This window comes from Panthera tigris, chromosome D1, assembly GCF_018350195.1.
Source record: "Panthera tigris isolate Pti1 chromosome D1, P.tigris_Pti1_mat1.1, whole genome shotgun sequence".
Lineage (NCBI taxonomy): Eukaryota > Metazoa > Chordata > Mammalia > Carnivora > Felidae > Panthera > Panthera tigris.
The window spans coordinates 114,394,120-114,410,700 of NC_056669.1; the positions used below are offsets into that span (position 1 = coordinate 114,394,120).

The 16,581-nt window shown below is 55.1% G+C and overlaps 1 protein-coding gene across 1 annotated transcript; it reads left to right on the forward strand.

Moving 5' to 3' along the window:
- The first annotated feature begins 6,088 nt into the window (after positions 1–6,088).
- On the forward strand, positions 6,089–7,574 carry LOC122231141 (dnaJ homolog subfamily A member 1-like). Its single transcript, XM_042958331.1, has one exon. The coding sequence runs from the start codon at positions 6,698–6,700 to the stop codon at positions 7,418–7,420; it is 723 nt and encodes a 240-aa protein (XP_042814265.1). The 5' UTR covers positions 6,089–6,697; the 3' UTR covers positions 7,421–7,574.
- The last annotated feature ends 9,007 nt before the right edge of the window (positions 7,575–16,581 follow it).

The window sequence follows — 16,581 nt, forward strand, 5'->3', positions numbered from 1 at the left end:
AGTAGTGGGAGTTTTAGAATTTCTGATAGGGCCAGATTATTATTTGGTCCAAACCAGAGCTCTCTTCCTTTCCAGCCAACGGTTCTTAGATTTCCCCCTCTGGGACCAATTGCTGGGCATCCACATTATCATATGAAAGAGCACCCTTCGGACCAGATTGGCCTTGGGAACAGCGAGCTGTCGCGTGTGTGTGTGTGTGTGTGTGTGTGTGTGTGTGTGTGTGTGTAAATATCAGTGAGGTAGTTTTCTCTGGCTTTCAGGGAGCTGAGTCCGGAATGTTCAGGCACCTTCAAAATAACCAGAGCCACTGGCAAAAGTATGGCACATAGGAGCCATTTTTAATCTTATCCCCATTGGAGGTAAGGACACTTCATTGTTTCCGTAATATTCCAAAATCATGAACTATGCCCCCAAACGTGCCAGCCGTAGGTTCAAATGTTTGAGGTTTTACCCTTGGCTAAGGAACCACTCGAATGAGGGCATGTAATGTAGCCTCTTGGCCAAAGTAGCCAAAGTAAAGGTTCTGCCTCAATGATTTCAAAAGGAGTTGCTGTAGCACCCCCAACACCATATGTACCGTTTTCATCTTTTATTTTTTTTTAAGTTTTTTTAAACAGTTATTTATTATTGAGAGACAGAGAGATACAGAGCGTGAGCAGGGGAGGGGCAGAGAGAGAGGGAGACACAGAATCCGAAGCAGGCTCCGGGCTCCGAGCTGTCAGCACAGAGCCCGACTCGGGGCCTGAACCCACGAACCACGAGATCATGACCTGAGCCGAGGTCAGCCGCTCAACCAACTGAGCCACCCAGGTGCCTCGCCGTTTTCATCCTTCAAATAAGAACCATCAGCAAACCATGAAAAATCTGCATTGGTTAGAGGAATTTCCTATAAATTGTCACAAGGAGTCAAAATGTGGTCCGTCCGCATCAAGCAGTTGTGAGGGGTTTCATCTGGGTCCAAATGCAGTCCTTGTTCTGAGATAGAATGCCATGAGTATCGAACCTGAGAATTTGTCTTTGGAGACTAGGTCCCTTCAAGGCTAAGAGGCTTAGTGGGTGGATGCTGTCTTCCTGTGAAGAAGTTGGAGAAGGGGGGCAGAGAATGAAATCATCTGTGTCCTGTAGCAAAGTAGAGCCTGAAGAAAACTTCCCGTCATCTGAATCCACTTCTAAGGTTTGTGCAAAGTAAGCGGGACTCTGAGAAACCCTGGGAATTGATTGTGCAGAAGTTTTGCCGTTATTCCCAAAGGAAGCAAAAAGATGCTGGCCGTCCTTACCTGCCGGAACGCTACAAAATGCACCACATAGGGCAGTTGCATGGAAACTTCTCTTCCAGTGGCAATGGTGTCCGTAGGGTGGGAGGCTGCTGAGGAATAAGGATGCTGTTTATTGCTTGGAGGTCCCGGACAAAACTCCCACCTCAGTCACGAGTTTTCTCAGAGTAGGTGTTCCGGGGACTAGTACGGGAGGCAGTGAAGCCCCAAGCCTTGTAGTCCTCTGTAACAGGCTTGATGCCTTGAAGGTCGTGCTTATTGACAGGGTATTCATTCTTTCTTGTTGGGAGGTGCACCGATACTGCACTCTGCCTGTATCAGCTGAAGATTTTGCCCATAGAGAGGATGATAGATGACCTACTAGGGGCCAATAGCCAGTGTCCTCAGACTCAGCTATAGTGCCATCGAAGACACAGCATAAAAAAGATACTGAAGAATCATTTAATTTTCCCTGGTTGCCTATTTTGACTACTATTGTCAAATTCTAGAATTGTCTCCTCCTTTTGGGAGAAGCAAATTCTGACATGATGCTTTTCTAAGAAATCTCAACCCAATAAAGGAGGGCTAGAGGCAGAGGAACTAAGGAGAAAAGCGTGCATACCCCTCAAAGGGCCAGACAGGAGGAGTAGGCTCAGAGACAGGAACCTGTTGGGGTTTCTGAGAGAACCCCACCATTGGAACCGTGTTAATACGTTGCAGCAGGGGCTGCATCATAGCTGTGGGCTGGGCACCAGGCGCACAGTTCCAGGGCCAATAAGGACACAGAGAGGTTCTCTTCCAATCTGGAGAGAAAGGACCAGAGCCCCATCAGTAGGAATTAGGAGGACACTGGGACAGCCTCACGGGAGCACTCCGTCTTCCCCAGTGCCTTGGCTCTTTGTAGTAACAGCAGAAACAGGAGGCAGGGGTTGGGTTTGTTGAGGGGCCTTCATTTGCTGGAGCTGAAAATTGAGGATTGTAGTGGTCTTTCCTTTAGGTGACTCCTCGAGGATGCCAGCGAGCTGGTTTGCCAAATTAACTAAATCCGGAGTGGACATAGTTTCCCATTATATCTTGGTCCTTTTAACTAGAAGAGAACAACCCCAGTTCAGCCTGTCAATGGACATGGAGTTAAGTGCTACCAAGGTGGATTCAGCATCTACAGCAATCCAGAATGGCCTTCGAAGATAATCTGGACTAGATGGTGATAGTCATGAACAGGTTCGTCAGGCTTTTGTGTGCAAGCCTGGATCTTGTTCTGATCGACAGGCTTAGGAAAAGCTGTAAGCATTCAGTGGAGATTTCCAGTGAATGTTCTAGCATCTTGCCAAAATTTAGGCATCTGTTTCTTTAAATCCCTTCTAGGATGTTCCTATTAGGATGTTTTCATCCAGTGTTTGGCCCGACCCTCACCAACAAGCGTGTGGACCCATTGATATAAATCTGAGCACTCAGATTAGTAAATCTGAATAACTATGTTAAATTCTTCAGCAAATTTATGGGGTCTCAGTCACTTTAGGAAACTCTTTCACTACGGCTCAAAACTCAGCCTTAATCCAGGCAACGTAAGCAATGTGGCATTCTTCGGGACCCCCAGCAGAGTAAACTGTAGAGGGGTAGGTATTAATATGTTTGGGAGAGGAGGAGTGAGGAGAAGTTTGGAGGGAAAAGGAAGCTCAGCAAAAGGGTTAGAATGAGAGATGGGTAGAGGGGGTGTTGGGGGCAGTGAGGAGAGAAGAGAGGGAAATAGTGCCAGAGGCGGGGCCTGAGCGCAAGGCCGCCCCACCTGTCAGGAGACAAAGAAGATGGGGAGGGGACAAGGCCTCAGAAGCCATGTGGACGTCTTTCAATTGTTTGCCTGCCTCAGTTAGTTTATAAATAGTACTTTGCAAAAAGGCAGACTTTGAATCCAGAAACTGTTTGGAAGCCTCAAGGTATCAATGAAAATAAGCATCCAATTCAGTTTTGACAATTTTAGAGCCCATGGCTGTCCGATTGAGTTGTGAGGAAGGGAAATTTGGGGAGCTCGAAAGTTCCCCATAATGGCCATTGAAGTTGTAAATTGTTTTTTGTTAAGTTAGTCCATATAAGAATGCACGTGAGGAGGGACCACAATTTTTAATCATGGGACCGGCGGGGCTCCCAGAAGAGTGGGGGCAGGGGCACGCTCAAAGCATTTTGATCACTGGGGTCCCATTTCCCAGAGGCTTTTCTCCAGAGTGAAGAGGAAAATTCCTGAACAGCACAGCCCCAGTAGGAATGGCTGGGCTCTAGAAAGGAGTCAGACAAAGGCCAAACGAGTACTCTCTGAAAGGATAAAGCCTAAAACAGATCCTGAATAAAGCCTGGAGAGCTCAAAACATAGAGTGAAGCACAAATCCAGGCAAAAACTCACATTCAAACCCCAGGGTTGGCCAGGAATCAGTGAGCCCAGCTGGCGCTGAGGGTGCTGGCACCTGTTTGCTCACCAGCCTCAGTCGCTGGGTGGGGTTGGGGGGGGGGCGGTGTGTGTGTGCGTCCTGCCTGCATCCCACTTCTGACACCTAGTAATGTTTTCCTTAAAAATAGATCTGCCAGTTATTTTACCAGCGAAATGGGTTTGTTTATTCAGGAATAGTAGAAAATTGCTATTTGGGACAAGCAAGCTGTGACCAAACCATAGAGAGTTCCCTAGAACAGAAGAGAGAAATGCTCTTTTATAGAGCAAGTGGGGGAGTTGGGAGGACCTCTTATAAACTAGAAGTCCATTGGACTAAGAGCTGGAAGTGTAGTGACTTCTCATTGGCTGGGCCGTGATGGCCCCCCGTTGGCTGGGTTGTTGAGGGAGAGGGAGGGGAGAAAACCCTCCTTCCTTCCCTGGGGCTGTGAAGCCCATTGGGAATGCAAAGGGCTGCGGGAGTGAGGGATGCACATGAGAGCTCCTCCTGTTGGTCTCCACTGAGTGTGAGTCAGGTTTCCTTTATTCTGTTTCACTGTATAGATATCTATATAGAGATGTACTCACCTGGCGCCCTTTCCCAGGCCCACCCACCAAGCATGGGGCCTGATTGTGATGTGACTCCAAGTCACAGTCCCTGACCACTATGCTGAGCCTCCCAATAGGCCAGGCACCAGTAGATGTGCAAAGAAATGCTGGCCCCAGGAGGTGTGCTCTCTGGCTTGTGAAACCGAATAAAGGAACCCTTGTTTAGAACGGAGTTGGGAGACCAGCAGGAGGCATGCTCACGAGTTGTCAACTGTAGAGCCAACAGGAAGAGACACACCTCGCAGGTGGATGCCACTTTACAACCCCAGGAGGAGGAAGCGAGCTTTCCTCTTAGGCAATAGCCTAGCCAGCGAGAGGCCACTACACTCCCAGCTCCCAGTTTACTCCAGGGGACTTCTGGTTCACAACAGGCCCCTAACCACCCCCTTCCTCTGTTCTGGGAACTTGCCTGTGGTTTTGCTGTAACTTTCGTGTCCCAGATTTTAATTCTCTGCTATTCCCAGATAAACTCATTTTGCTGGTAACTATGGTTGACGGTGTTATTTTTAAGGTTAACAGGCCTTCCAGGATGCCCTCTGTCCAGCCCTGGGCCAACTCCACACCCCAGGCCCTGACCCCACCCACACGGGCCTGGGCTGCCAAATTCTCTGTGGCCACCGTCCAGTGCACGTGCGAGTGTGAGGCTAGGGCTGCACCTTGGTCTCCGTCCCAAAGGCCACAAGGAGTCACACAAGGTCACTTTCACCCGAACTAGGACCGTGGTCCCCACTGCACTGGCCTGCACAGACTGACACGCCGAGACTTGCTTTATCCAGGGAAGCGATGCTGGACCCGGGTGCCTAGAGCAGGTCAGCTCCCACCCCCCCCTTCTTTCCAGCAAGCACCCCACAGGCTGGTTCCTCACTCTGCCCTGAGGGCCCCTCAGAGCCATCCTCAAGGCCCCTTTTCTCCACCCCAGCTCTGTTCCGCCCAAATTCCCAGTGCTGCCCTCTGCTGTAGGGATAACTTCTTGGATATGGGTATTTCTCCCAAACTGTGCTGGGAGCCACCCCCCTCCTACGTGAAGGGGGCCACTGCCTCTCCAAGGCACAGATACTGGACAGGATAGGGCTGGGCGGGGGTGGAGCTGGATAGGGTCTGTCAGGTTTGGGGGCCGGAGTGGAACACTGGACAGGGGCTGAGCCAGACCCCCGGGGGGTGCCCTCTGCCCTGAGTGCAGACCACATGTTAGTTAACAGTTGCCACCAAGCTCTGGCCACATGCCAGTGAGAATTCCCAAAGCTTTACAGGCGCTAACTATTGTGGGGCACCTGGGGGGGCTCAGTCGGTTGAGCATCTGACCCCTGCTCAGGTCATGATCTCATGGCTTGTGGGTTCAAGCCCCACATCGGGCTCTGTGCTGACAGCTTGGAGCCTGGAGCCTCCATGGGATTCTGTGTCTCCGTCTCTCTCTGCCCTCCCCCCGTTCATGCGTGCTCTCTCTGTGTCTCAAAAATAAATAAGAACATTAAAAACAAAAAACAAATGCTAACTACTGTGACCTCCACACCCTCTTGGGTTCTATTTTTCATCTCTGGCCGAGAGACGGAGATGCTGAGGCACAGAATGTTGGTGAACCCCCTACTCTCAGCTCTTCTGTCCCCATTGGAACCTAGAGCTTCTCCCGACACCCCCTGCTCTGCAAGGAGCGGTCCACCTGTGGCCTCGCCCCTGAGCCTGAGCTCACCTCCACCGTGTCCCCGCCTGGATCACTACCCTTCACTCTGGGTACAGCCTGGCTCAACCCTCCCTGCAGATACACGTGGCCTGGCAGGGTCCACCATGGGACTCAGGAGCGGGGAAGTTGTCTCAGAAGCCCAGCACTTTGGGGAACTTTCCAGAACGCTCGCTGAAAAGCGGAGGAGCGGCGGCTGCCCGAGCTGCGCCCAGCAACGCGCTCCTTCCCGCTCCCCCACACCGGCCTCGGCCCCCTCACCGGCTGTAGAAAATGGTGAAAGAAACTACTTACTATGATGTTTTGGGGGTCAAACCCAATGCCACCCAGGAAGAATTGAAAAAGGCTTACAGGAAATTGGCTTTGAAGTACCACCCTGACAAAAATCCAAATGAAGGAGAGAAGTTTAAACAGATTTCTCAAGCTTATGAAGTGCTCTCTGATGCGAAGAAAAGGGAATTATATGACAAAGGAGGAGAACAGGCAATTAAAAAAGGTGGAGCAGGTGGTGGTTTTGGCTCCCCCATGGACATCTTTGATATGTTTTTTGGAGGAGGAGGAAGGATGCAGAGAGAGAGGAGAGGTAAAAATGTTGTGCATCAGCTCTCTGTAACCTTAGAAGATTTATATAATGGTGCAACAAGAAAACCAGCTCTGCAAAAGAATGTGATTTGAGACAAATGTGAAGGCCGAGGTGGTAAGAAAGGAGCGGTAGAATGTTGTCCCAATTGCCGAGGTACTGGAATGCAAATAAGAATTCATCAGATAGGACCTGGAATGGTTCAGCAAATTCAGTCTGTGTGCATGGAGTGCCAGGGCCATGGGGAATGGATCAGTCCTAAAGATAGATGTACAAGCTGCAATGGAAGGAAGATAGTTCGAGAAAAGAAGATTCTAGAAGTTCATATTGACAAAGGCATGAAAGATGGCCAGAAGATAACATTCCATGGTGAAGGAGACCAAGAACCTGGACTGGAACCAGGAGATATTATCATTGTTTTAGATCAGAAGGACCATGCTGTTTTTACTAGACGAGGAGAGGATCTTTTCATGTGTATGGACATACAGCTGGTTGAAGCACTGTGCGGCTTTCAAAAGCCAATATCTACTCTAGACAACAGAACCATTGTCTTTACCTCTCGTCCAGGTCAGATTGTCAAGCATGCAGATATCAAGTGTGTGCTGAATGAAGGCATGCCAATTTATCGTAGACCATACGAAAAGGGTCGCCTAATCATCGAATTTAAGGTAAACTTCCCTGAGAATGGCTTTCTCTCTCCTGATAAACTGTCTTTGCTGGAAAAGCTCCTACCTGAGAGGAAGGAAGTAGAAGAGACTGATGAAATGGACCAGGTAGAATTGGTGGACTTTGATCCAAATCAGGAAAGAAGGCGCCATTACAATGGAGAAGCGTATGAGGATGATGAACATCGCCCTAGGGGAGGTGTTCAGTGTCAGACCTCTTAATGGGGCCAGTGAAGAACACTGCTGGCATTTTATATGCAGTAGTGAACGAATGAAGGACTATAATCATAGCTCACTACTTGCTATTATTGTTTTTGTTTTAATATTCAACTATAGTAGTGTTTTAAAAGTTAAATGAAGAATAAAAAATATAAAAGCTCAAAAAAAAAAAAAAAAAAGAAGCCCAGCACTTTGTGGCTCAGGTGGCCTGGTGGCAGGTCAGAGCACTTAGCAGAGCGGCTCTGACGACGTGGTCCAACACCCCGTGCCTGGGGCTCGCGGGGGGCCCGAGTCAGCAGGACTCACCCCGCCTGGGGAAGGGCCCAGCGGCCCTGAGCTTCCTCAGCCACACAGGTGATTGCCTGAAGGCCCAGGCACCAGGGGCTGTGAAGGCGGCCGATTCTGGCCTCTCTCAGGCATAGCTGGTCCTGTGAGCACAGCACATGGAGACACAGGTCTGGGTGGCGTGTGTCCTGGCCTCAGATCCCAAGGTTTCCCGAGGCCCGAAGGACTCACATTCATGGTGGTGAATACTGAAAGTATTGACAGAAATGCTCTCGTAAAATACCCTTACAGGGAAGGGAGAGAAATCTGCGGGTTTCGGGACGACGCCTGTAAGTCTGTAAAGGTGAACAGACTGCGGAGCACTCCACCACATTCTGTTTTCTGAGGGCTGACGGAGAGGTTGGGGCTACGGGACTGTCAGCCCAGGCAAGAACGACTCTCTGCTCCTTAAAAACAGGAGCTGCTGGGAATTTAAGGCCCAGAGGCGTTGGCTAGGGGAGCATCAGGGAGACAGAGCTGCCCCCGGGGCGAGGACATCAGGGCCTGGGGTCCCCACCCTGAAGCCCTGGTCTGACAGGCAAGGACCTGTGTCTGGCCGATCCCAGGAGCAGAGGCCCAGCCTGGGAGAGGAATCTTCCCTGCAGGGGCCTGAGGATGGGGGTGGGGTGGGGGTGGGGTGGGGGTGGGGTGGGGGTGTCTGCTGCCCCAGACAGGCGCTGTGAGCCAGAGAGGCCAGACGAGGGCCAGGGGCATCTGGGACCAGCCCAGAGAGAGCTTGGGAGGCCCTGACTCCAGCTGACCTGGCTGTGAGCCTCTGAGAACTGTCCTCACTGAGACATCAGAGTATCTTTGGGCCACAAGACAGGCCACTGGGGCTGGGAGGGCAGATTCCCAAGGTGAGGACATGCCAGTTCCTGCTTGTGGGATTTTACCTGGGGCACTCCCGGTGGCTTTGTCATCCTGACCCTCTCCACAGCGTGGCCACCAGCCCCCAGTTAAAAGGAGTCGAGGCATGGGGCACCTGGGTGGCTCAGTCGGTTGAGCGTCCGACTTCGGATCAGGTCATGATCTCACGGTCGGTGAGTTCGAGCCCCGAGTCGGGCTCTGTGCTGACAGCTCGGAGCCTGGAGCCTGCTTGGGATTCTGTGTCTCCCTCTCTCTCTGCCCCTCCCCCGCTCGTGCTCTGCCTCTCTCTGTTTCAAAAATAAATAAAAACATTAAAAAAAAAACAACAAGGAGTCGAGGCAGCCTGGAGACAGTGGGAACGGGAGGCCCGCCTCCTGCTGTACTTTGGCCTCACGGAGGACGACGGCTGGGCAGGGTGCTCTGGAGCTTGGAGGAGGAAGGAAAAGGGAGCAGGGTCCAGGGTCCGTGGCCCACGGAGGCCTCGTGCTCTCCCCAAGACAGGGCAGCATGGAGCCCGACACGGGTTCCATCCTGCGACTCTGGGATCATGACCTGAGCTGAAATCAAGAGTCAGACGCCCAGTGGACTGAGCCCCGCAGGCGCCCCGTAATGATTCAGTTTGTAAAAATGATGTGTGTTATAGAAAACACACATTTCTTGAGGAAAGCAAGCTGAGGGAAGAAAAGCGTATCCCTCCATTCACAGTTATATATATTCAACCTACTCTTCAGTTATTTTAAGGCATTTTCACTCAGTTGAGACAAAAAAATGCATATGTGTTTTTAATCTGTATTTTTTCACTTAACTGTGTAACATAAGCATTTTCCCATATGCTCGTAGCACTTTGAAAGAATACTTTGTAACAGCTCAGAGGTGCTTTCTCAGACGTCTCCCTGCAGTTGGACATGTAGGTGGTTTATAATTTTTGCCTCAAAGGACAGATTCATATACATTGTCATTATTTTGGGGTTTTTTCCTGAGGATAGTTTATAAAAAGTTAAGTTAATAAAGCATAAGCAGTTTTAAGGCTTCCGATTCTTTTTGCTGAATTGCTTTCCCAAAGGGCTGTGCCAGATGGGACCGGGTGATGAGATCGGCCTTTATCTTACATCCTTCACTGAGAGTAGGACACCTGTCCCTGTCGGGCCAGGCATTCCTCCCCCACCTGGGCTGGAGACGCCTGCAATGACGCCTGTGTCAGGGGAAATCTATTGGTTGTTTTAACATGATGCGAATGTAAATGCAGACAGACCCCCCTGCGCCGGTGGAGTTGGAGACCAGGAGGAGACCGAGCCCAGGAGCTGGCTGGCAGTGTGGACCATGAGTTCGCATTACTCGTGCTCAAAAGCCCTTGCCTCTGTTCCCTGAACTCTAATGGGCCATTTGAGGCCCGTTGGCCTGCGCACACTGCTGTGTGACCCTAGCGTCCTTCTACCTTCTCAGGAAAAGTGATCATAGTTCCCAGGCTACCTTGCAGGAAGTTGTGGGCAAGTGACCAACTATGTGACAGGTGGAGCACCCCTCCTTCACTTTTCTCTCCCTGCTGGCTTGAATGTGGCTGTGATGCCTGGTGGTTTAGCAGCCACTTTGAGCCATGTGGTGAGACCAAGTGTTTACAGTGGCAGAACAACAATTAATACTAGTCCTGGACTAACCCTGCCACGGGGACTCCACGGCCTCAGTCTTAGTGCACGTGTCTGGGTTTGCGCCATCACACCCGCACAGGCTCTGTGCCGCTAGGTCCCTCTCTCGGTCCCTCTTTGTCACAGTTTGGTCCTGGCCCCTGCTACTGTCACAGCCTGCCATGGGGTTCCCGAGGCAGAAATGTGGGTGAGATGGAGCCACATAATCCCAGAGCGAATGTGTGTCAACGCTGGGCCTGGACCACAGGGTCACATGGGCTGCATGAGGGTGTGCCCTGACGCTGTGGGTGCTGCCTGCCCCCCGTGACCTCAGGTGCCCACTAATGCTGTCCCATGTTTCCACGTGCCTCGCCCTGCTGCAGTTCCGCTCCGAGTCCTCAGCTTCCGAGCCGGGTGCCCCACGTCCCTGTTGGGGGCACTCTGCTCTCTGGTGGCCCAGAGCCTTCCCCAACTGCTGCCCTAGAACCACAGGATCCATGCGGCCCGGGGCCAGCGTGTGCCCTCGGGATCCCAAAGGTCCTCGCCTCTCCCAGTTGGGGTCCACAAAGCACGGGCTCAGGGCAGCAGTTTCTTCTTCATCTTCAGTCCTTCCTGCCCATTTCTCCTCTAAGGGAACAAACACTGGACTTGGGGGTGGGAGTCAAGGGCTGGATGCTCTGGGGGCGGGGGGCTGGGGAAAGTGTGTCCTGGGATCTGGAAGAGTGAAGCCTGGGATAGTGGGGAGTGCTCATGTGCTCCACTCATGCTGTACCCCGGGAGGGAAGTGCCAATCTAACTCATAGGGGAACCCCCCTGCAGGTGAGGGCAATGCCCTCAGGTGGGGGGAGGGGTCCCCACCCGACCAGGTCCTCAGGAAGGTGTCAACACCCCCCACACACACACACACAGGGAGGGGTGTGTCTTCCAGCACAGGAGTGGCAGCAGAAGGATCAGCCAGGAGAAGGAGGAAGAAGGAGGGAGGGGTGAGTCCCACGCGGAAGTCAGGTAGGACGCGCCCAGCTGCCTTGCTGCCACACTTCGGTCCAGCTCTGCGGGCACCGCGATCGCTAGCCCCTCGCCAGACTCTGGGACCAGCATGCAGGTGAGTCGGGCCGGGCGGGGTCCACGCTTGTGGCCAGGCCACGCCCACCCCGTGGGCCCCTCCGGCCAGCCCTGCCAGCCTCACCTGGAAAGTGCCTGTGGAGGTTCCCTGGAGCCCTCAAGGCTGAGGTGAGGGTGGCCAGAGCTCAGACGGAGCCCCTGGGTTGGCTGGGGGTTGGAGCGGGACAGAGGGCAGATTTCCTCCTGCCCAGCCAGGGATTCTGGGGACCCCAGGGCCAGGCCTTTAGTGCATATGTAGGGCCTACAAGAGGAGAGCTTGTCCATCCCTAGACCTTGCAGCTCTGCCCTGCAGAGGGAGAGGGGGCTCTGGCCTCCAGGGTGGCCGACTGGGCCCTCTGCTCCCTGGGAGTCCTGCCCCAGGCGGGTTGGTGGCCGGCTGGGGGATGTTGGACTCTGATTCTGGGAGGCAGAGTAGGAGGCTGTGGGGGTCCCAGGGAGGTGGGCAGGAAAACATCCTGGGAAGACATCGTTTCTCCCCTCTGCCAGGGAAGGTCATCCGGGCCTGGGCCAACGACTGGGTAGCTCTGGGAGGAGACCCATGCCGAGGATGAGAGCGAAACCAGCCTCCCACTCAGCCTCCCTGGGGCTCTCCCAGGTGTGGGCCAAGCAGGCGGCCTCCTGCCCCACCTTTGCCCAGGGCCTCCTCGGCCCTTCCAGAGCCAACTCTGGCACCTGGCTGCTCAGGCTAGCACACGGGCACACCTTAGCCTGACCCCAGCTTCCTCTGCCAGCCCTTTCCCCTCATGCCAGTCCCAAGCTGGGGTGAGGGAGACACTCGGGGCTGCCTAGGGGCGGGTGGGGAGGTGGCACGGGGTTTGGCTTAGGCTCGAGAATCAATGCCTTGAAAGGGACGTACGCAGATGCAGACAGCAGGGAGGACTTGGTGGCCCCAGCCACGAGCGAGATCTGAACACACCCTTCCACTCCAATCCCGTCCATGGCTCCCCATGGCCCCAGCTGCCTGAGCAGCTTCCATAATCCCTCTTCTGCCAACCCCCAGCCTCACTTCCTGGCAGCTCCCTTCTTGCTCTTTATGCTTCTGCCAAGCTCAAGTGCTGAGTTCTGAGTCCCTGGGAATACTAACTACCAAGTCCTTGTTGATGCTGAGCACTGAGTCTCTGGGAGGTACTGAGTACCAAGTCTTTGGATGTGCTGAGTACTGAGTCCCTGGGAGGTGCTGAGTACTGAGTCCCTGGGAGGTCCTGAGTACTAAGTCCCCGGACACTGATTGCATGCTGCCCCTCAGGGCCTGTCCCTACATGTTTCCCTCTCCCAGGAACGCTGCCCCTACTTTTTTGCCTCCTGCCAGCCTGTTGCCCTACAAGGCCAAGCTCCGGGCCGCCTCTCCAGGCCCCCGTGTCTACTTACACCGCACATCACCCTCAAGCCTGCTCTGTAGCAGGTTGCATCATAAAGGGTCTGGGGATGGGTGGATGGACACATGCAATGAGGAACTGACAGAAGACAGACGGACAGCTGAGGAGGTGGAGGGGAGCTGGGGGGTGCAGATGACTAGCTTCAGAAGTTGAAGAGAGAAGCAGGTGTGGGGAGATTCGCTCAGGAAGGGTGGACCCAGGGCATCTGGGCTGAGTAAGCGAGGGTGGGCTTCTCTGTGTTTGTACACTTTAGTGGGGGCAGGAGGGTCCCCTGCTGGATGATGGAAGTCCAGGATGCCCATGGGGCCCAGGCAGAGGTGTGCTGTGACCCCAGGGTGAGATGTGCCACGGAGAGTGAGGGGCGGTCCAAACGTATTCCTTGTGCAGCTGGGGTGTCACCCGTGTGTGCTCCATGTGGCCCACCTGATCAGGAGCTGGGTGGCAGTCCCACCTGCACAGCAGTGTCCTCAGTCTCACTGGTGACCTAGAGGCCAAACTGGGAAGGACTTCCCCAGCTCTAACTGTTCGTGTCCTGTGCTGTCGGGGCGGGAATGTCTCCCAGGAGTCGTGGTGTCTCCAGAAGTTTCCTCGTTTGGAGCCACTCTGGCCCGTGTTACGCCGTGGGCCCTGGCCCACTAGGTGTGCGGCTCGCCGGGGGTGGAAGCTGGAAGGACTAAAGGGAGAACAATATGGGTCTCCGAGCCTGCACCCCTCATCTGTGCAGGGACTTGCCTGGGGTCTGCACATGGCCGAGGCCAAGTGTGTAGGGACAGCCCCTGTCTCTGCCCCGGGGGCCTGGGGGCCTGATGGGCACACGCAGCTTCCTGGAGGTGGAGCTTGCTGAAGGTGGGGGCGACTTCACATAAGCCCAGTCCCCACGTGTGAAGGCCTGTCACCCTGGAGGACAGATGGACCGATGGACAGCCTCGTCCTGGAGGCCGTGGCTGTGGCTGTGGCCCACAGAAGGGACTTGCATCCAGTGAGTGACCTCAGGGATGGTGAGCCCAGAGTACATGGGAAGCAGATTCTCAGAACCTGGTCCCTGTCTGGCTGTGGGGAGGAGGACGGCCAAATGGGAGGGGGGACCCTGACCTGACGGCTCCTGTGGGTGCCTGCCCATTGTCGGGGGTGACCAGGCAGTGACCTGGGGGGGGGGGGATCTCTGTCCAGTGGCGGGAATCAGATACCTTAGGTGCATCACTCCCCACTGTCCAGGTCACACGCCAGGCCCCCAGGAGAGGCCGAGTCAGCCTTTCCCAGTTGCTCTGGGCAACTGTCCCAAAGCTGTGCAATGTCTCTGGTAGGGGAAGGCGCTGTCCAAATCGGGAGCTGTACCAGGCCCAGCAGCCTCATTTTCTGGGATTCAGTAAGGGCCCCCCGCCAAAAGCCTGAGCTTTGAGGTGCCTCTAGGACAGTCCCTCCTCCCCAGGCTCCATCCTCCTGCTCGGACCCCAGTGTTCTGCCCAGTCTGGTTTCCCCGTGCTAACCCTTCACCACCTGGGGTCCCATCTCCCACCCCTGGTTGTCCTGCCTGTTCTTCCCACTGAAGCTGGGGTCTCTCCTCGCAGGATCTGCCAGAGGCGCTCAGTTCGGGGTTGGGGGTGGACAGGGAGAGCCCCCTCCCGCGTCTGAGGTCAAGCACATGAGGTCCCGTCGGTGCACGGGTCATCGTCCAACACGGCACTTGCTGAGCCTGTGGTGGGCGAGTCACAGAACCCGAGGCTGATGACCTGGATGTCCCTGTTCCCATCCAGCTGAGACTTTACTCTCTTCCCCGAGACAGAGGCACGTCAGCCCAGGGGCTCTCCCCGTCCCTGCAATTCTGTGAACGGCAGGTTTCTCCTCTGGCCCAAGATGGGACAGGAGTTTCAGACACCGTAAGCCACATCCGAGCGCTAGAGGCTTGTTGTCTGTGTTAGCCCAGGCTTCTGAGATGGACACGGGGAGAGTGGGGCCGACCCGGGTCCCACCCTGGGGCCAGTAGTTCCTGGTGTGCCTGGGTGGGGTTGCAGGTTTTGAAACAAATAAAACACAGATGCCCAGTTAAATTGAATTTTACACGAAAACTTTCTTTTTAGGTATAAGTGTGTCCCATGCAATAATTGGGACATACTTATACCACAAAGCATCTGTTGTTCGTCTCGGATTCAACTGGGACCGGGCAGCCTGCATTCTTCCTGACAGCCCTTCAGGGCGGACTGGCTGGAGCAGTCCAGGGAGGCTTTCTGAAGGAGGCAGGTCTTGAGCTGGGTGGAAAGTGGCTGTGGAAGGGAAGGGGTAGGAGGTGGGCGGACCGGCAGGGGGAAGGCCTGGCAGCGGGCAGGATAGAGAGGAGGGTGTGATGTGGTGCCAGACAGCCACGGGCCACACTGAGCTCGTAAGCCAGGAGAAGGGCGGCAGGGGTGGTGGGCTGGCAGGAGGCCACGGCAAGAGCCCAGCAGGAGCGAGGTGGGTGCTCTGTGGGCCCAGCCCCCAGGGCGTCCCCCGCACCCTCATCCCTGGGAAGCTGCAGGGTCCCTGCGCCTCCCCGGAGAGCTGCCGGCTGGGAAGCACGCTTAGGGCCACACTGGGGTGCAGGGCGCGTCCTGCAGCCAGGCCGGAAGAGGTGGGCAGTCTTGCCTGAGGGCGCACAGGGTTGGCAACCCAGGCTCTGGGCTCCAAGGCCAAGGTCCCCTCCACATCTCAGCCTGGAGCTCCCCCCTTGGGACCCACTGTGACTGTCTGCCCTCGTCGCCCGCCTCCCGCACCTCCACTCCCTCGGCTGCCCGGCCCCGTGGCGAAAGGGCCCAGGTCTGCCTCGCAGCCTGCTGTCTGTCTGCTCATGAGGAGTGAGTGAGGCCTGAGCCCGCCCCCTCCCCACCTGTGCACGTTTAGCGCCTCTGTAAAGATTCCTGAGGTGTACAGAGACAGCACGAGGCTTCTCAGCGCCCCTCGCCCTGCTGCTCCGATGCCACAGCCCCGTGGCTGGGCATCTGGCCAGAACCTAGAGCCCGACACGGGCACCTGGACTCCGATGTCACCAGCTGCCCCACTTGTGTCCTTCCTGTTCCCGGGTCCTTGCGGGATCCCACGTGGCACTTATCCTCACGTCTCCTTGGGCACCTCCCGTCCGTGACGTTCCCTCTCTCCCTCCTTGTCCCTGGCCATCCGGCTTTGAGTCTGCTCAGGCTCTGGAGAAAGTCTGCTGTTTTCTCAAGCTGACCCAGGACTCCGTGTTTTGGGGGTGGGGGGTCCCTAACAGCTAACCCATACCACTGTGACCTAGACCTTCATCATGTAGGGTGGGGGCCGCCGCTGGGCTCCTCTCCTTCCCCTTCCCACACGTCCTTTCTCGGCCGGGAAGGCTGGAGCGCACTCACAAGGGGGAGCACCGAAGGAGGAAGAGAGAAGGCCCCGTGCTGTCCATAAACGCCGCCACAGTAACGGGGGCCCAGGAGGGGCCCCGGGGGCTGTGCACTCGTCTGCCTCCTCCTTGAGGTTCTGCCCCTGACTTATGATCCGTCCGTCTGGACGTCCTGCAGTACGTACCTCTGGGGCTTCTCATCGACTTTGACTGAGCTCAGAGCCCTGTCACATTGGTCCCCAGGGCTCCGTGTGTCGCAGCCCGTTCACGTCTCTGCTGCGTGATTGTCCACCGTGTGCGGGATAACTTCATCCAGCCACCCGCTGGTGGGAACTCGGGTTATCGCCACAATTTCTGTATGCAATATGCTACCGGGAGCATCCCGTTCAGGGGTAGGTGGCCCGGCTGTACAGTCTAGGATGTTCAGCTTTGTTTCGCAAATTCGTGCGCAGGGAACCTGTTTGACGCGGAAGGGCCACTGATACGCCCGTAACCCAGTGGGTAGAGGGG